At 46.6% G+C, this 21,386-nt stretch overlaps 1 protein-coding gene across 2 annotated transcripts in view; it reads left to right on the forward strand.

The window, feature by feature from the left end:
- PPP4R1 (protein phosphatase 4 regulatory subunit 1) overlaps positions 1 to 21,386 on the forward strand; it is a 604,307-nt gene that overhangs the window by 301,636 nt on the left and 281,285 nt on the right. For both annotated transcript variants that reach the window (XM_086964940.1, XM_086964941.1), the window contains exon 9: positions 15,418 to 15,576. In XM_086964940.1, the coding sequence (XP_086821066.1) occupies positions 15,418 to 15,576 (159 nt within the window). The remainder of the gene's footprint in view (positions 1 to 15,417; positions 15,577 to 21,386) is intronic.

A 21,386-nucleotide genomic window follows, 5' to 3' on the forward strand; every position in this document is an offset into this window, starting at 1 on the left:
ATTCCCCTCTCCTACTCGAGAGTACAGCTTCTCTTTTATTCCGGTAATTCAATAGATATGACACCGAGATTTGCATCTCTAGTCTGAGAAGCTATATACTGATGATTGCCTATTCATTTTCTCTTCATTTTTAGAGATCAAACATTCTTTTGCTACCATTTTGTCGATTTATCTGATGGATCATTTCCTTATTAGAATTTTAAGTTTTCCTGGTAAGCCATATCCTTAGTCTTATCCTTGATAGAACAATGGGTGTGGTGCAACATTGTTATTATGGTTAAATTCACAGATCTTTCTTTAAGGGATCGCAATTTTCTTTCTCTTTTTTTCTTACTCTCTAAAGGAAAACTCTAATTACTATACACGTCATTTCTGATACATTCTTCACTTGTGGATCTTTTTTCTGATCTTTCGGTATAGATTTCTCTGTTCATAATGATATGGAGTGTTTATGCTTAATTGCTTCACTTTTTCTATTTTGGAATTTCGTTTCTGCTTTTCTCTCTTTTTGTTCTTGTGGCTTTTTGGTTTGTCTCTTCACATGGGTCTTTAACCGTAATGTGTATTGTATAATTGTCTATATGTATTGTAGTGTCAATATAATAAAGTCTGTTTAATGTTGTATACAATTTTAGCCCTGAAGAAGCCCATGTCTGGGTGCAACACGTTGGCTGTTTTGCTTCATCTACACATATTGCACAACTGAAAATAAAAGACTAGGGGGGCGTGGCTAGCGGCCGAACATGGCGGCAGCATAGAGGACTAGCTCCGGCAGGGAAGCGGCCTCTCCAACTATCCGTACTCTAATCCGTGGCTGAATCACACCTCAGACGGAGGCACCGAACGCCCGAGACCGGGCGGAACTGGCAGCGAGTACCCGGCCGAAAATCGGAGGCCGGATGGCGGAGTTATCGTCGAGTGTCGAGGCGATCGAAACACAGGCCTGACTCCGGGGGACCCAGTGGCGAGTGAAGCCGACCGGAAGTGTGTCTTACCCGGCTGCGACAGACCGGAAGTGGTCGGGACTGGAGAAGCGCCCCGCGACACGACCAGCGGACAGGGTCTCTGTCCTGGGAAACGAAGTGTGCCATAACTGAGAGCGGTGCGCCGAAGGAGGTGCCCGAAGACAGTCTGGAATACCGGGGAGATAATATTCGGCCGGCAGACCGTCTGACACGACACGAACATTGGGGCATTCACCCCCATTCCTACAGGAGCTTCTCCTTGGATCGGACGGTGGGCCGCGTTGTAGCGGCGACTGATCCTTCTGCTCCCCTCGCTCCGAAGGCCTGCGTAATTACCACGAACACACTATGGCAGGGAAGGGTACTAAAGGTGGTACGACTCAGACGCGTATTGAACGGTACACTAATGACAAAACCGCGTCCCCTCCAGCGGATGGACGACACTCGTCCGCGATAAAAGTGGACAATGTGGGAACTAAGAAGGCGACACTGGACGATGTCATGAGGGCTCTCACGCAGGTCCAGACCACGGTGGGCTCCATCTCGGCCGAAATAACCCTCATTCGGGCGGATCTCCACAAAATGGCCGAGAAGGTAGGGTCGCTGGAACTAGTTACGAAGTCGCTGGTAGAGGATGTGTCGGAGCTACAGACGGCTATGGAGGCAGTAATGGCGAAGAACAAAATCCTAAAGGACAAACTGGACGACCAAGAAGGACGCTCCAGACGGAACAATGTACGTATTCTTGGTGTTCCGGAATCGGAGGGCACGAGAGCAACGGATCTATACGTGGAGGACCTCATCAAAACACACCTCCAACCTAAAGGGCTGTCGGCCTTCTTTTCGGTCGAGAGGGCACACAGAGTCCCGGGCGGACAGCCTAAACCAGGGGCATCCCCCAGACCGATCCTGGCGAGACTGTTTAATTTCCGTGATCGGGATGTCATCCTTCAAGCAGCACGGGTCTCCCCGCCTGTGAAGATTCAGAACTCAAAAGAACAATACGGTAGAGGAGGACCTAGGGGAAGTTTAAAGACCAAGCTCTGGGTACTATCCCCCAAAGGAACTAGTATACAACAAAAGTACCAGAGGGTCTAAGAAAATGTGCCCAAAAGTACAGAAAACTAACCAGGGGCCCTCTATTTCTCACAGGTTGTGTCACAGAAAGCTCTCCAAGGATAGGAAAAAATACCCATCAGTCACCATTCGGATCCGCCCTTCATCATTTGGGATTTTATCCGTACCACCCGTCAGAGATTATAAGTGCTCTACCTGGAGGTTAACCCGGTGGTAGGGGGTACCTTCTGTCGGTATAAGAGACGACAGTGTGGTATGCCACTTGATGTTGGTGAGTGGCTGTCAAGGTGGGACTGGGGTGTGCAGTGCAGAAAAGGTGTGGGGAGAAAAGAAACCAAGAAAAAAGTGTGTTTTAAAATTGGTTTAGAAAAAGCACTAGATAATAGTTTATTCCAGGTGTGCTTAACATACCAATGTTAAAAACAGTGCAACCACAAGCTGTCCATTTATGTAGACAGCCTGTGGTAAGTGTGGTCATCTAGTTTCAGCAATATGAGGACTATTGCGTCCTAGCTTTCATCAGGACCAAATTCGCAACAAGTACTACTGCACCAAAAGAGAAGTGAATAGAAATAAACTTGACACCAAAGAAACATAAACAAGTGCACTCGGTCACCTGAATGCTCTGGGTGCCCTTACAGTCTGTGCATGTCACTAAATCTGTAAGGCAGGCTAGCCTCACCCCACCTGGCAGAGGCTCAGGGAAAGATGGAGCACCGCTCTGACCGTCGGTACTCCAAACCGGCGTCCTAGAACTCTACATTGGCGTTTTTCCCGGACTACACGGCAGAGGTGGCCAGACGGCGGATAACTTTTTTGGACGTTAAAAAGGAGCTCAGGAAACGAGAGATTCAATATTCCATGATCTTTCCGGCCATGCTCCGGGTAGTGGAAGAGAACAGGACTTGGTTTTTTGATAATCCAGAAACTGCACGAGACTGGCTGGACGGCTGGCGTCCTGCCTCTCAATCTCACCGCCCTGGTCGAACTAAAAATGGCCAACACTCGAAAGACCGCGACGACGTCGGAGATGCTGACCTGAACAGTGGCAGAAGCTCGCCGATGAGAGACAATGTTGATGCAACCCAGGAGGTGGAAATATGAACACTCGGCAGGTACGAGACATTCTTGCTTGGGACTGTCGCCGGAACCGCCATGGACACTGGGCCGAGGGCCACTGCAGAGGGTATGAGGGGTCGCTAATTCCGGAGTACTCCTCACCCCCAACGAGCAAGTAACTGTGTTTTTCTCAGGGTGGGTTTAAGCACTCTGCTAAATTGGGGTGGCGGGCAGTTTTGAGTCCGTATGGCAGGGAAGCAGGGCGGGTGGGAGTTTGGGGCACGGGGGCGTTTCTACGGTTTGTTAGTTTGTATTGTTTGGCTCTACTGATCATATTGCCGTTTCTCTTAGTCACACTGTGCCGAATTTCATACCCCGGGTGTACCAATATTGATCTGATAGCACTGTAATTGTTCCAACATGCGATTAGACGCACATGGGGGGAGGAACCGCCATCGAACACAGTTTTGTCCTACCCCATGGGTTCTCGGTCTGCATGCACGGTCTCACAATGGCAGAACAACCACGACCAAATAACGTAACAGCTGTTCCCGAGGTGGGGCCTGTGCCGCCGATGCAGATAATGTCATGGAATGTCAGGGGTTTGGGGGACAAAGTGAAGAGAGGGCTGGTTCTCCAGTGTATCAGAAGGTTAAACTGCGACCTTGTTATGCTTCAGGAAACACATTTAGTGGGTGCAGCTAGCAGGGCTTTGAATAGGCCAGGTTACCGCATGGTCACACACTCAGATTTCACTTCTGGGTCCCGCGGGACGGGTATTTGAGTGAAAAAGACGTCTCGATTCATACAACAGTCTACCAAAACGGATAATCATGGCCGCTTCGCCGCGGTGTGTGGGCAGTGGGAAGGCGTGCCCATTAATGTGGTGTCTGTGTATATCCCGCCAGCACTACATTCATTGGCGCTTCCGGACCTGGGCAAATTCCTTCTAGAACTCCCGGACGGGGACTTACTGGTGGGCAGAGACTTCAATGCACTGGCCCATAGTGAACAGGATAGGTTCCCGAATCGCACACTCTCCACAGGCCCAACAAGATTCAAGGACTTTCTGGAGGCGCAGGGACTGGTCGATATATGGCGGCAGCTCCACCTCGAAGATCGGCAGTACTCTTATTACTCAGCTACACATGACTGCCTATCCCGTATTGATTATTTCCTTACACTGGGGGGTGGCAGACTCACAATCAACGACGTGCAGATTAGGCCCCGGGGTATATCGGATCATTCCCCCTTGACCATCACTATGTCATGCACAGCAACAGCGCGCAAGCAAATTTATCCCATCTACCCTGGTTATCTCAAAATTCCTCCGATCCGCAAAACCTTAAAAACAACCACTAAACACTACTTTCATGAGAATGCCGGCTCGGTGTCTTCCCCGACACGCTGTGGGAAGCATACAAGACGGTATTACGAGGACAGGCGATTGCGTCTATCACCAACCATAAACGCACGCAGAAACAGGAACTACTAGCGTTAGAACTGAAACTGGAACAGGCGAATGCGGCCCACATGGCACATCCGTCGGATGACACTCGCCACTCACTACACCTCTGCCAACCGCAGCATGACGACCTTCTCAGACGAAGGACGTTAGAGAATATAGAGACGACAGCGCATAGGGTCTACGATATAGGCGATAAAGCCAACAAATTGCTGGCCTGGCTGGACAGGAAAAAAGACGGCAGTAGGCACATTCTACAATTGCAGGACCCGGAGGGGACCTGTCACACGCGCCCCTCTGAAATCGTCGACATCTTAGCAAACCACTTCCAGGCAGTATACACCCCGAGGGAGGTGGTCACGGCTGAAGCGGCAGTGTTGGCGCTCCAAGGGGTAGAGGTAGAGACGTTTTCACCGGAGGCAGTGTCTGAATTGGAAGGAGACCTCACGGTGGAGGAGCTCCGTATGGCGATAGGTGCGCTGCATACGGGTAAGGCACTGGGCCCTAACGGGATACCGATTGAGTGGTTTCAAGCAATGTCGGATACCCTGAGCTCACCGCTGTTAGCCATGTTCGAGGAATGTCGAGAAACTGGGGCTCTGCCATTGGACCAGCGCTTAGCGACTATAGTGGCCATTCCGAAGCCGGGCAAACCGCCCGCAGATTGTGCGTCGTATCGCCCAATCTCGCTCCTCAACGCAGAGGCGAAGATTCTGGCGAAACTGATCGCAAATAGACTGACCCCGCACCTACGACACTTGATCCACCCGGATCAGTCAGGCTTCATGCCACATAGGAGCACGGCGTTAAATCTCCGGCGTGTACATGGAGCATTGGCTCGCGCACGTTTGCTGAAGGAGCCGGCGGCCATTTTGTCACTGGATGCCAGAATGGCTTTCGATATGGTAGAGTGGCAATACCTATTCGCAGTCCTGGCTCGGATGGGCTTTGGTCCAAAATTTCTATCCTGGGTTAGACTCCTATACACGGACCTGGTTGCCCATGTGGCGGCCAATGGCCACATCTCTCGAGCGATCCCTCTAGCGCGAGGGACACGTCAGGGCTGACCCTTATCCCCTCTACTATTTGCGCTGGTATTAGAACCGCTCACTACTGTTATTAGGACCACGCCGCTGCTGAAGGGTATAACGTGGGGTGACGCCTGGGAAGATAGAGTATCTCTATATGCTGACGATATGCTGGTTTACCTATCTGACCCTGAGATGAATGTCCCGGTATTGTTAGCACTTTGTGATAAACATGGCTTGACCTCTGGGTATACAATCAATTGGACAAAGTCAGTCCTTTACGTACTGAAAGGCCCTGTACCGATCCTTCCTGAACAGTGCCCATTGGTAGTGACCGATACCTCCTTTAAATACCTGGGCATACACGTCTCCGGTGACCCGGGCGTATTCTACGATCAGAATCTGGCACCCCCACTCCTCCGCCTGAAGGCGGATGTCCGTCACTGGACAACCCTGCCTCTTACGCTGCTGGGGCGTGCCGCATTATTTAAGATGATGCCACTCCCGCGCCTCTTATATGTTCTGGAAAACACCCCAGATGTGATCCCGCCCTCTTACTTTCAAAAAGTGACTGCAGTAGTGACCAACCTGCTGTGGGGAGACCGGCCACCGAGGATAGCCCACGTTAAACTTAATCGCGGGTGGTACGATGGAGGAATAGTATTACCAAATATGCAACTTTATTATTGGGCATCCCAGCTCAAAGTAATTAATCAGTGGATCCACGCCCCACACGATGACCCGGCATATCTGGCGGATAGGACCCAACTGGGAACGCATAGTCTGTGGGCCCTGCTATATAATCCAAGTCTCCTTAAGGGACTACTCGGCCCAACCAAGCACACAGTTACATTGTGGTACAAGGCGCTCACACGGTTAAAATGGAAGGGGGTCATCACAAAGCTGACTTCACTTTGGGACACTAAAAAGTTAGGCTGCCTCAGATCCAGTAAGGGGTTTACCCAATGGGACAATATTGGAATTTCGACGGTGGGGGATCTCTGGACCTCTGCAGGGGTACTCCCTTTCTCGCAACTGCAACAACAATACGCACTAGGCCCCACTGAAACTTATAGGTACATCCAGATAAGACACGCACTGCTGGCAGTACTTGAACCAGGGTCCCCTATCCCAGAATCCTCACCCTTAGAAGACCGGCTTCTCACAGACTTCATGCAAACACGTGCCACCTCACTTACATACCGCAAATTACTAAACAACCTCCCGGACCCCTTACAACGTTTGAGAGAGAAGTGGGAAACTGAATTGGGAGCTATGGACGAGACAGATTGGAATGCTGCAATGGCGTCGCCAAGGGAGGCGGGGGTCTCTGCCCGGTTCAGGCTCGTACAGCTGAAAGTACTACATAGTGTACTACACTAGAACCGCTCTTTATAAAATGCACAGGGCTGAAACCCCATACTGTCTTAGGGGATGTGGGGAGGAAGGAACGCTACTGCATACATTGTGGGACTGCCCGGCCATAAGGAGTTACTGGTAACAAGTCATGCGGACCATTTCCCAGACCCTCGACACTTCCCTAACACCAGAACCACGCATGTGCCTGCTGAATATTTGGGAAGGGACTGATTTGAATCTCAGGCAACAGCAATGGGTCACTATTGGGACAATGGTAGCCAAACGCGACACGGCGCAGAGGTGGGGGGTGCCAGAGGTACCTACTTTAGCATTGTGGTGCAGAACGATGGACAAACTGATGTTAACTGAACGCACAGTGTATAAAATGAGAGCTAACCCCAAAAAGTGGAACACGGTGTGGGAGGCATGGAATAGATACAGGGGAGATATATGTGAACCACTGCCAGAGGATGAGGACGACGGTTCGGAAGATGAGGAGGGGATGGATGAATGAATCGGGAGGGAAACATGGGGATGGATGAAGGGGCACTAATTATCTGACAGGGATTTCAATTTTATTCGGTGCTTGGAGAGGGAAGGGTATCTACCTGGGACATTGGAATCGGCAATTTCCACTGCAATTGTCTTATACTTTGTGACTATATATCAAAGATGAGCCATCTAATTTTGTTCTGTTAACTTTCTACAAAAATAACATAAAAAAGTAAGATTTTATTTATTCAATCATTATATCCTTACTGCATTTCGCATCGTGTCAAGTATTCGCTGCCGGACCGGAAGGTTGTCGGCTGAATAGCTGTGTAATAGTACGAGCCGGTGATTTATTATGTAACATTTACTAATGACAAGATGTACTGCTGATGTCTTGATGGCACTTTTCAATAAAAATCTTACACCCAAAAAATAAAATAAATAAATAAATAAAAATAAAAGACGAAAAACAAGATATATGATTGCGTTGTGTCATTGGAAGCTTACTACCCTGTTTTGCTGTATATATGTTGCCTCTCATACAAATGAACTTGTGATAAGACTTTGACTCTGCAGCTTTTGTTTCAGGTAGTTTTTGTAAGTCACAAATTGACCTTAGCTTGTGACCGCCCAGGTTCTGTTATAATGTTGGATCTAGTAAAAAATCAAGCTCCTTTACAGTGACTTACAAAGGAACATGTCCCTGGTCAAGGTAGTTCATTGTTCCTGGCAAATGGCTTAGTTTGAAAACAGACCTTGTCGGACATAATGGCTATACATTTCAGCCCTATATCCACTGATCCCTAGTAAAATGTACACCATGTTACATATGGACAAGCTTTCCCTCAACATCAAGGTAGGTTTTTGGAATAGGCTATCTTTATGCGTATAGGAATTGGTAATCGCAGACGGTAAAATATTATTTGTTTTGCCCTCTTAAAATTCAATGTGAAGGACTTCAACAACATAGGTTTTAACAACTAAGCGTGTGCGGTCAGTTTTTGAAGAAATTGCTAAATCACTAGGTACAGATAAACCTAGAAGTAGGCTTTGCATTGGCCCAGCTCTTCAATAGGACATATAAGCATAGGTCAAGTTACGTAGAGACCTACAGCATTTTCAACTCTTTTATAGATGCTTTGTCTTGATTTTTGAAGCTGTCCATGTGAGCTGAATAGAGGTGTTTAATGGTGGCCACTCCAAATGCTGATTTTATGGTTTTAAAATGTTTTCATTTCAGCCATTGCTTTTTTTTATTTGATTGTATTTTTTTTATAGTTATGAGTCTCAAATAATATCAAAATTGTGAAACTGATTGATTGAAGTATTCAAGAGCCCTGCCACTCAAGGTTCCACATTAAGCAACTGACTTTCTGGATCTTGGGATATTAGAGCATTTATCTGTTGTTATTCCACTAGATTGCACAAAGGTGTTAAAATGTTGTACTTCCACAAAGATGTAGAGGTTGTAGTTTTGCATGTTCCCAAACACTGTACGCCCTTTATGTGTTTCCAGAGCACTTTTATTTTTAAGGCAGTTATCTACTGGTGTGCATTGTTTAGCGGTAAAGCAGTCCGGAGTTAGAACTGATAGTCTCTGCTCCTTTAATGATGGGCTTTCTTGCAGATTATACTTTTTATGATGATCTGATCAGACTTGGGAGATGATGAATACAAAGCTCATGTCTGCTTCATTACAATCCCATGTAAATCGCATCAAGTACCTCTAATTTAAGACCACCTGTTGGTGACTTGCGAGCTTGTTCTTGCTGTGATTGTTTCACCAGAACTCACCGACGTTATCAGAGTAGTTAAATATTTTCCTCTCAACTATCAGGTATCATTGCCACTGTAGCCTCCCAGTTAAATTTCAGCTGAGCTCAAAAAAGTACATCACCGTACAAGGAATTCATATCCTTGAGACAATGCTGGCTTTTGTTGTCACTTAAGAATACAACCTGTTCAGAAATGGGATAGTTAAGTAGATTGTTTGAAGGGTTAAAGTATAGGAAACCAACAGTGTTTTTCAAGAGTTAGTTCTTGCTGTTCCATGGGTTTTGACAATCCGCAGGCCCTCGAGTGAACACATCGGTGCTGTAGCCCTAACTTAGAGTGCATTACACACTTTCATCAGCAATGTATTTTGCAGAGCATGGAGTAGCCACAGGTGGAATAGGCTGTATTGCAGACACTGTCCCATGTATGCCCGATCATCCCAAGTAATCACTGCTTTATATCATTTTAAAATAATAAATCGGCAAAGGATTCAGTGGTGGGTATGAAAAGCATTTACCTTTAACTATGGCTCTTCCGATTTGTCAACCATCATTGGCTTGCTTGAAAATAATTATTTGATCAGCTGAAGAAAAGGATTGTGTATGCGGTACTTCCTTTGTAACTAGAATGCTATATGTCAAATACCTTTAGGTCATTCATTTCATTGACAGGAAAGAACATAATCCACATTAGGTAAATGAGCTATAGTTGTAACAGTTTACAAGTTCTTTATGCCACTCCACACTGCTGGTTATGCCAAGCCTCTGCATCTTGCCTGGTGTCTGCTAATTGTTCAGCTTGATGCTCACGTCACGTGGTGCCAGCCAAACATCACCTCTTGTTGTTGTGCCTCCTAAACACCTTGCAGGCTTACTGTACCTATATAAAGCACTGTAATCCGTTGCATATCATACTGGTGACCACCCTTCTTGTAACAACTTCTGCTGGCTTCATGATCCTCCTGTGGGGTGTGTGGTATTCATTTCACATTCACTAGGAAATCCACTCTAATTGCAGGCTAAGTGATCCCTCTGTCCCCATTGCTGCAGCTTCACTGCCAGAGGAGCTGCTTGTTGGAGTTCTGAGGCAGCTGTCACCCTGGTCCTTGTTTGCCTTTGTCATTCTGCCCATTCACTGCTATCTCTCCCTTCTACCCCCCAAATTATTTTAAAACCTTAAATGTGGTGGTAACATGCCGTCATACTATGCAAAGTAAACGTGTTTCCTTCACCTTAACACCTGCTGAAGCTGCCTCAAAATGAAGGTTCCTTTACAAATGTTTGATTATTGCAAGACCTTTTAAAAAAAAAATAGAAGTCAAAATAACAAAGTTTTTGTATCATGGAATGGCCTCATGTAATGGTTTGCCACGGACCTCTAAAAAGCATACCAAGGCACATGTTTGCTTAAGTCATGACTACCCTCCAGAGAAGAAGTAATTTCATTTTCGAACCTTGCTTGCCTTTACATTGGTTGAGATATTTCCTGCATAGACCCACTTCTAGATCACACATAGAGAGCAATACAGGGGTTGTGGTTGTTAATAACCCAGTTAAAAAAAGTACAATTTAAAAATAATTTTCACTTGCATCTGCAGGTAGACAATATCAGATTTCCTTAAAGGTTTGGAGACTTCCTTTCAATGTAGTGCTATTGACCTTTGAACTAGAACTCAATCATCATCATTTTTTAAAACTATTAAGTATCTACACTTATCTACTTGCCATTTGAAGAATATAAACTTGATCATTTCTTTAACCGCTTTGCTGCTGATGACGAGCTCAGCTCGTCATCAGCCACGGTAGTCGTGTGCGGATGATGAGCTGAGCTCGTCATGTAACGCGGCTTTTCATAAATTGCCGCACACAGCGGGAAAAGCCGCCGCAGCGATGCGGTTAAAAAGAAAAATCCCTACTCCAAAGTGTGTACTCCAAATACTGCCTTGTATAAAATTAATTTTAGCGGATTCTTCACATATTTCTCTGCAACAAATGTAGTACAAGATTAGGAAGTTAGCATTCATAATGCGGAGTTCCTATTTAGCCCAAAATAATTCCCTGTAGTTAATTGAGTGAGCTTACTCTTGTGTCCTTGTACACTGTGCTATTGTAACACCTCTGAGTTTCATAGTGGATGACCGTTAACATTTTAAATGTGACGCAGTCTGATAGACTTCTAACAGCTGACTCCTTACCTTAGACTTCTAACATCTGATTCCTTACCTTAAAATTATCCTCGGGCGTCTGACGACATCTGGATATTTTTGAGCAGTACCTCTGCGTAGGTTCGTGGTGGTGTTCGGTTCTGCGTCGGCATCGTCCGCACCGGAAGTGACGTGTGCAGTATCTATATAGACACCACCACAGCACGCTGATGTGCCTTCGTTTACTTTCCACACCAGATAGTGATGATCCATAAAGAACTACCCCCTCAGTCACTTTTTGACTGGCTTTTTTCAATGTTTTAGAGACATTGCTAAAACACCCAGGCATTTCCCTGGTGGTTCCACACCTGGCAAGCTCTCTTACCGCTTGGGCGGACAAACTCAGCTGTTGATGCCTAGTGGATTGCGAATGGCGTCTTCAACTGGAGGTGGCGCACTATCTCTTCAAGAGTGTGGGGAGTCTTGGTTACATCTATATGCCACCGCCGATAACGCGTAATGTCAGGAGTTCTACACACTTGTATTTCCAAGGTGGCTCTTGCTCTGAGACTGTTTTTGTCTCGAATGGAGATCCAGCCTCTTCTATGGCTTTTTCACAATGTCATGAGTTCTTAAAAAGATCAGAAACTACCGGGCCCAAGTAATTTTTGCTGCTCTGGATGTGGCATGGAAAGTCTGGTATCCTGAGCTGTTAAGCATGAGCACTGGTCCTCCGATCAAGCTGCCTCTTCAGGAGAATCTTCTGACGCAGAAACAGGGGGAGGGTTCTGCACCTGAACCTACATACTCTTCGCCATCACGCATGGAGATTGAACAGTAACAGTTTACAGCCTTCTTCCAGAAGTCTGTGATGTCATTCTGGCACCCAGGCCTCCATCCACTAAATTGGTATACCCTGCAGATGGGACAAATTTGTGGCATGGTGTTTATCAAAAAGCATTGATTTGCTATCTTCTCCTCTTTCTCAGGGCCTATTATTTGTTATTTCTAGGCCCAGTAGGACTCTGCTCTGGGCACATGGGCTCTCTTTCAGCCGTTTCTGCATTTTTGCGGTTGCAGAACCAGCCTTCCCGATTAAGTCTCCCGTTGTGACCAGATTCCTCAACCTGCCCCAGTGGAACTTGGACCTGGTCCTTATTGGAAGAAGCTGGCTTTTTATGTAGTATATCAAAACGAGGTATACTATATAGAAATCCAAATGCCCTTATAGGGGTAATGGGCTTACTTTAATAATCCCAAATGCTCTTTTGTGTGAGTGAACAGTTGAAGCTTATCAGGAGGTAGTGTTAATGCATTTGTGGAACACGCCTAGCCAACAAATGAGGCATGCACTCAAACTTTATACCAATTTTAGAAAAATAACAGGTATTTTTATATTTATTTTAATGCCAAAAACTTTGTAATTGGGCAAGTGCTTTTCAGTTTATCCGTTCTTCCAGGTAAGTAAAAACATCACTCAAAAGCTTTTTTTTTCTCACAGTAATGCTTTCCTATGGGGAAAGAAACATATGCTGCATATTTGTAAACTAATCTCAGCGGTACCCTTAGGACTTAGGGTGATAAGTACAGCCATCAGTTCGAGTTTACCTGCCCTGGAAAGTCTGTGTGCAGAGGTGATGTACGGGTTGGTAGCTTTAAGCGCTACACCTTTGAAAAAGAGTGGGGCCACCAAGAAAGAGGCTGCAGAGGTGGACTTGGGAACAAGTTCGGGAGCTCCCAATAGAATGCTCGGTTGATGGGGGTACTGGGAGAAGGGGACCGCCATTGGTTGTGGTGGACCCAGGTAAGTCCCAGGCACTTTGCTACACGTACTTTCCTGATGTGCGTCACTTTTGAGCTGTTACATAACTGCCCCCTTCAGTTATAAACCATCAAAACCACCTTTCTGATGGGCGTTACATCGGCCAGGAGGGTCAGCAATTTGCAGGCTCTCTGCACCTGCTTGACACTACTTTTTATCCTAACAAACTGGTCCTCCGATCACGTGCCTCCTTCCTTCCAAAGGTATTAAATCCTTCCTATGTAGAACAGACTATCATGGGCTTACCTTTTTTCACCCCCACATCATCGTTCTAAAGATGTTACCCCACCCTCTGTATCCAAAATGAACTTTGTAGTTCTACCCTGACTTCACTAAAGAACTTGGGTGGATGACCAACTCTTCATAGGGTACGTTGGGGCCAAGAAAGGGAAGGTTGTGCAGAAACTAGCCATCTCCTGATAGATTGTGCTCTGCATAAAAATCTGCGGCGCATTTGCCAAAAAGCAGCCACCTGAGGGTTTGTGCACTCATCTACCAGAGCCAAAGCTGTGACCACCGCATTGGCTCACGATGTTTCAGTCCTGAACATCTGTCAGACTACAATGGGTATTCTTAGTTTTTTGCCCTGAGCTGCGCCTTCAGGGCAGCACTTTCTACATTTCAGAAGTACTATTTTTCAACCCTTCCTAAAAATACTTTGAGAATGTGACTTTTCCCAAAATATTCCAGGACAGGAGCTAGAATAGTAAATGATCCTCCAGGAATATTAGAGGGAACGTTGCTCTTAAACCAGATATTCTAGGACTAGTTAGAATAGTAAATTGAACCACTCCTGCTTGCAGTATCCCCATCAAGATTCCCTGTATGCACCAGTGGAGAATAAAATGTATTTCAGCAGTCTTCTTTCAAATAATCCATGCCCATGTAGTGTTTTTAAATTTGTATTTCATTTCAAAACCTTATCGTCAAATCCTCTTTATTGTAGCACTGGACCCAGCACGTTAATTCATACTTCAGTTCTTCCTAGAGGATTCCTGGAGGAATCGTGGTAGGCACTGTAACAGTTGTATGTTTCCCACTGAAATTTGGAGAAGAGAGGAAACTCAAAACTAAGCTGCTAATTGAAGCCTAGAGAGGTCCCATGAGTTCTGAAGATCTGTCTGAATAACCTTAAATTGTGATGGTGGATGCCAGTGTTTCTGGATTCCCTTGCCCCTAGTTCCATGTCACATTTTCATTATAATTGATTATCAAATCTGGCGTGCAAAATGAGCTATGTGTCACCTTTTGATATCTAATTAATTAACTCTGTCCCTAAATTCAAAAGATTGATAGTAATATTTTAAACATGATTAGGTTCACACCATTTGTATTACTTGGTCTTTTTAAACATGTGATCATCTCAATGAGCTATTTTCCCATTAAAGTGCGAGTAATGGAGGAAATCTATAGTTCACAACTAAGAGGTCACATCCATAGCACTAGCGTGGTTCATTTTAACCGTGTAATAGAAGGTTTAAAGGGTGGCATGTCCTTTTTATGATTTAATTACCTGGGGATACATAAATCTGGAAATCAAAAATAATGCTAGAAAACCCATATGGAAGTGTGCAGGTAAGTAAAAAAGGGTAAGAGTTAATACCAAGGCAAAGGTATATCTTACGGGAAAAGTTTACTTTCAAATGCAATTGGAAATGGATAGGTTAAGTGAAAGGAAGGTTGCAGAGCAATCTTGCCCTTGAAGGGGTAAACATGTGAAGGCTGAAGTTAAATATTAAAGGTAATGGTTGAAAGAGCAAAAGAGTAAGGTTGTACGTAAAGGGATGGAGTGGTTACAGGGCGGCCTTCTCTTCAGTAAATAAAATGAGGAGGAAAACTATAATTCTGAAATTTACCTCCGAATTCCTTTAAAAAACAAGAGAAATACATAATTAATAGCAAATACAAATGCGTGTGGTCACTCACCTGTGATCTCATTTTGGTTAATCAACTTCACAAAAACAGGTAGTACTGGTATAGATTATGAATTCATAGCAGTGTATGGGAAATTAATAATAGAATTTTTATGACTCATTGTTCCAGAGTTATGCATGCTTGTCAGTTGATAACAGTAAACGTTGTTTGGCATGTGGCTCGGCTTGGTGTGTGGCTTTAGCTATAGTAATTAGGAATATGACCTTAGAGAAGGACACACAAGCACATTGTACCAACACCCATGTCCTTTTGTGATTATGGCCGATATCACCCAATTTTTCCATGTTTTTACACAGCTCCCAAGGTTTTTCCAGCTTTGTTCGGATAATGTCTGGGGAGTCAGGAAAGCTTGTGCTGAATGCTTCATGGCTGTCTCGTGTGCAACGTCCCAGGAACTCCGTCGGACAAAATTATCTACGCTTTTTATTAATTTGATAAGTGACCCTTCAAGATGGGTAAGAGTGCAGTGGTTGCTTTGATGTGTGCATTGTTATTAACATAGTGAAAAGTCACGCTTGTTCTTGCATCAAATGTGCACAGTTAAAATGTGTCCTCCATGATATGGACTGTAAGATCCCTGCTTTGAAAAGATAGCCATTTACAGAATAGTTTTTAACTGTTTTAATCTGCTCTCAACTACAACTCTAATCATCATTCTCAATGAATATTTTTAATTGATCATTCCGGAATTTGATTTTAAACCTGACGAGTATTGCTAAGACTGCTGTGCCTGAAAACACGTATACATCACTATAATATTCTGGCTTATTACCCGTGTGTTGTTTTGTCGCAGTATATGTGCAAAGAAGTATTGTTAAACAACTGTTTTATAGAGTATGCATATGTATTGTAGAGTTAAGGATGTTATTTTTCAATATCATTTTCCTCTTAAAGGCAAGTTTTTTAGACTTCCAGTCACTTTTCCTCTGTTTTACAAATCTGCATGAAACATTCCCCAGTATTAAAAGTGTGGTTTTGGCAAATGACTTGCAGATTTTCAAGAGAGCAAAATTGGAGAGCTTGACACCAAGTTATTTATCTCATTCCAAATTCAAAATGGAAACCATTGTCACTAGCATAGCAAAAAAAGGCTCTCTATATACTGTTTGTGATTTTTAGATCAACATTAATTCAGAAGTTAAAAAAAAAAACCTTAAAAGACCTGATCAAACATGGGGCTGTATTGGCTGTCAACCTTCATAGTCTCATATTTAGAAACTGAGCTGGTATTACCTTACAGAAATGCACAGGCAGATTTGGAAAATGAATTGTGAGGTTACGCAATAGCAGGGTGAAAACAAATCACCAATAGGGAAACCAGGGCACATCCCAAAGAGATTGTAAAAACAGCATATATTTAACAAAAAAAATTAAAATCAGTCAGTGGACGTTGGTGTCGGGTTTATGGAAATCTTAGGCCGTCTTATTACACAATCATTTACAAAGAAAAAGGGGATATAATTTGTCAAACAGTAATTTCAAGAATGGGAGAAAATCACACAAGGTGGGTAGTTTTGAAGAGTGTTTTCTATTTTAGATGTTACATGATTTTTTTAAAATTCTGAAGCAAAAACTGTTTAATGCAATTGGCGGCTAGAATCTTTGAGAAGATCAATATCTGAATAAATGAAGAGATGAAGACTACTACACTTGTGACTTATTTGAGAGACTTTATTGATTGTTGCTATTAGCTCGGGATATATCTTGATTGTGAATTATATGTGGTATTGATTTATCATTACCATTCTGGTTGTTGGTGGATGGCCATCACCTCATCATTGGAGCTTGCTATATTGTGTACACAGATTTTGTCATAACTCTGCACAATTATCACTCAGCCATCCTACGTTCATTGTATTGTGACGTTGGTGTCGGATTTATGGAAATCTTAGGCCGTCTTATTACACAATCATTTGGCAAAAAAAATTGGCATATCATTTGTCAAACAGTACTTTCAAGAATGGGAGAAAATCACACAAGGTGGGTAGTTCTGAAGAGTGTTTTCTATTTTAGATGTTACATGAATTTTTTGAATTCTGAAGCAAAAACTGTTTAATGCAATTGCACCAAACTCGGCATGAAACAAGAGCTTTACATAGAATCAACCAAACAGGACATTTACAGCAAGGCTAATAACCCTGAGGGAGTCCAGGCGATGTGAACTTGCTGCTTAGGGAGGGTTCCGTTGAACAGCCTCCTCAGCCCCTGACATCGCCATCGCCATCCCTGATGGATACAAGATCATCAGGAGGGACCTCGTCAACCAGACCGGAGGAGGCATCGCCATCATCCACAAGAATACCATCCGCATCACGACCGACGCCGACGACCCCTTCGCCACCGCCGAACACCTCCACTTCCAGATTCACACCGACCCAAAGACGACCCTCAGAGGCACCCTCATCTACAGACCCCTGGGACCATGCACACAATTCATCGAAGACATCACAGACTTCATCAGCCCACACGCCCTCCCCTCCGCCGACTACATCCTCCTAGGGGACCTCAACTTCCACCTGGAGAACAACAAGGACCGCAACACCGTCACCCTGCTGGACAACCTCGCCAACCTTGGACTCAAGCAATTGGTCAACACCCCCACCCACTACGCCGGCCACACGCTTGATCCCGTCTAATCATCCAGCAAGCACATCACCTTCAGCCACTCCACCGGACTCCACTGGACCGACCACAGCTGCGTCCACTTCAGCTTCAGAAAAACCACAACCCACCACCACCCGCAACAGGTTCCTCGCTGGAGCAAGATCACCGCCGACCAGCTCACCACTTCCCTCAGCCAGAACCCACCTGCCAGCACATCGGACCCCAACGAAGCTGCCCGCAACTTCACGCAGTGGCTGACTGCCTGCGCCGACGACCTCGCACCACTGAAGAACCCTCCCAGCAGACCCAGAAGCAAGAAAGCCCCCTGGTTCACCGACTAGCTCAAGGACTCCAAGAAGACCTGCCGGACCCTCGAGAAAGCCTGGCTCCTCGACCAGACCACTGACAACATGACCGCCCTCAAACACGCCACCCGCAAGCACCACCAGCTCATCCGCACCACCAAGAAGAAATCACTGAAGGAGCGACTGGACAACAACGCCCACGACAGCAAGGAACTCTTCAGCATCGTCAAGGAGTTCTCCAACCCCAGCACCAACGACATCACTCCTTCACAAGATCTCTGCGACTCCCTCGCCTCGTTCTTCCACCGCAAGATTGCCGACATCCACAACAGTTTCGGCGCACCATCCACGCACCCAACCACCGAACCAACACACCCCACTGCCACCCTCCGCACCTGGACCACGGTGACCACCGAAGACACAGCCCGCACGATGAACACCATCCACTCCGGTTCTCCAACCGACCCCTGCCCCCACCACGTCTTCAACAAGGCCGACTCCACCATCGCACCCCAACTCCGGGACGTCATCAACACCTCCTTCAACACTGCCACCTTCCCGGAGAGCTGGAAGCATGCCGAGCTCAGCGCCCTACTGAAGAAACCAACAGCGGACCCCACCGACCTCAAAAACTTTCGCCCCATCTCGCTCCTCCCTTTTCCTGTCAAAGTCATCGAGAAGATCGCCAACAGACAGCTTGCCGCCTTCCTCGAGACGTACGGATCCCTCGACCCCTCGCAGTCCGGTTTCAGTGCCAACCACAGCACCGAGACCGCCCTCATCGCAGCCACCGACGACATCCGAGCCCTGCTCGACAACGGGGAAACAGCGGCACTCATCCTCCTGGACCTCTCCGCAGCATTCGACATGGTCTGCCACCGCACCCTAGTCCAACGCCTTAGCAACACCGGCATCCAAGAGAAGGCACTGAAGTGGATCATCTCGTTCCTCGCCGGAAGAACACAGAGAGTCCGCCTCCCCCCGTTTCGATCCAAGGCCACCGAAGTCCTCTGCGGCGTCCCGCAAGGATCATCACTCATCCCCACCCTCTTCAACGTCTACATGAGACCTCTCGCTGCATCGCACGCCAACACAACCTCAACATCATCTCCTACGCCGACGACACCCAGCTGATCCTCTCCCTCACCAGAGACCCCGACACCGCCAGAACCAGCCTCCACGAAGGGATGAAAGACGTCGCCGAGTGGATGAAGAACAGCCGCCTGAAACTGAACTCCGACAAGACGGAAGTACTCATCCTGGGACCATCACCCTCCGCCTGGGACGACTCCTGGTGACCCCCAGCCCTGGGCACCGCCCCCAAGCCAACAGACCACGCACGCAACCTGGGCTTCATCCTGGACTCCTCCCTCTCGATAACCAGACAAGTCAACGCCGTATCCTCATCATGCTTCCACACCCTTCGCATGCTTCGCAAGATCTTCCGATGGATCCCGACCGAAACCAGGAAGACGGTCACCCAGGCCCTCGTCACCAGCCGACTGGACTACGGAAATACCCTCTACGCCGGAACCACAGCCAAGCTACAGAAAAGACTCCAACGCATCCAGAACGCCTCCGCCCAACTCATTCTGGACATCCCCCATCGCAGCCACATCTCCGGCCACCTGAGGGACCTACACTGGCTCCCCGTCGACAAGAGGATCCCGTTCAGGCTCCTCAGTACCCCAAGTACCTCAACGACCGCCTGACCTTCTACACGCCCACCCGCCAGCTACGGTCTACCAGCCTCGCCCTCGCCACCGTACCACGCATCCGAAGAGCCACCGCCGGAGGCAGATCCTTCTCCTACCTGGCGGCTAAGACATGGATCTCCCTCCCCCTCCACCTTCGGCTGACCCAGGACCACCTCGCCTTCAGGAGACAACTCAAGACCTGGCTGTTCGAGCAGTAGCGGACCCCTTCCCCCAAACGCCTTGAGACCCTTCCGGGTGAGTAGCGCGCGATTGATTGATTGATTGAACAGCCAGGTCTTGAGTGTCTTCCTGAATTCAAACCGAGAGGATGAGGTAAGGAGGTGAAGGGGGAGGTTGTTCCATGACTTCGTAGCTAGGTAGGAAAAGGAGCGTCTTCCACTGTTGCTTAGGCAGATGCTGGAGTGTGAGGGAGGGAGAGAGAGGTGAAGTACAGGTATCTGGAGGGCGGGTGGAACTTTAGGCAGTGGTTGATGTATGCTGGTTCTTGGTTGTGTATGGCTTTGTAGGTGTGGAGCAGCATTTTGAATTGACGTCTCTTCTGAATGGGAAGCCATTGGAGCTTCTTGAGGTGGGAGGTGATGTGGGTTCACTTTGGGAGGTCGAGGATAAGTCAGGATGTTGAATTCTGTATGGTTTGCAGTATCTTCAGGAGCTGCATGGTGATTCCTACGTAGTGTGTGTTGTCGTAGTCCATACGACTGAGACTAGGGCTTGATTGACGGTTCGTCTGGTGTTGATGGGGAGCCATTTGAAGATGTTATGAAGCATGCGAAGAGTGAGGAAGCAGGTGGAGAAGACTGCATTAGTCTGTTTTTTCACGGTGAGCTTGCTGTCAAGGATGATACCAAAGTTGCGGGCGTTATCTGTTAGAGTAGATGAGGTCCTAGTTCGGAAGGCCACCAGGTGTCACTCCACGGGTATGTGTTGTTCCCAAAGATAAGCATTTCCATTATGTCTGTTGACTTTTAAGCAGTTGTCTTCATCCAGTTGGCGACAATCTTCTTGCACCTGCGGAAGTTTGCTTTCTTGGTGGATGGGTCTACTGATAGCGAGAGAATGAGCTGGGGATCGTCAACGTAGAATATGATGTTTAATCCGTGGGTTCTGACAATTTGGACCATAGGGGTTTTGTAGATGTTGAACAGTGAAGGGCTAAGGACGAGCCTTGAGAGACACTGCACATGATGACCTTAGGTTCCGTGGCCCCTTCCATTGTGACTGTCAGCTCCGTCTGTGAGCCAGAAGGAGAAGATCTTGACAGCCTGTTCTAGGTTGGTTGCGGTGTCTGGGTGGGAGGTATTGAGTATGTTGGTCCGCTGGCTCTCTCATAGTTTGTTCTAGCTGCAGTGTGAGGTGCTGGTTGGCTTGGTGGTGGTTCAGGGGGGATCCTGTGATTGTGAAGTGGACAAAGACGTATTCTGTCCAGGTGAGCTCTGTGATATGGCTGTACTTGACTGTCGCTGGCCGTGAAGATGGGGTTGAGGGTGTGTCCTGTGATGTGTGTGGAGTTGGTGACAAGTTGGGTGTGGCTGATCATGCTTTTGAGGAGGTTGGCGATGTTGGTGTCATTAAGGCAAAAATTGAGGTCTCTGAGTAAGATATATTGTTTGGAGTCAATTGCGAGTGGGCCGATTAATT

The sequence above is a fragment of the Lissotriton vulgaris genome, chromosome 4_1, assembly GCF_964263255.1.
Source record: "Lissotriton vulgaris chromosome 4_1, aLisVul1.2, whole genome shotgun sequence".
Lineage (NCBI taxonomy): Eukaryota > Metazoa > Chordata > Amphibia > Caudata > Salamandridae > Lissotriton > Lissotriton vulgaris.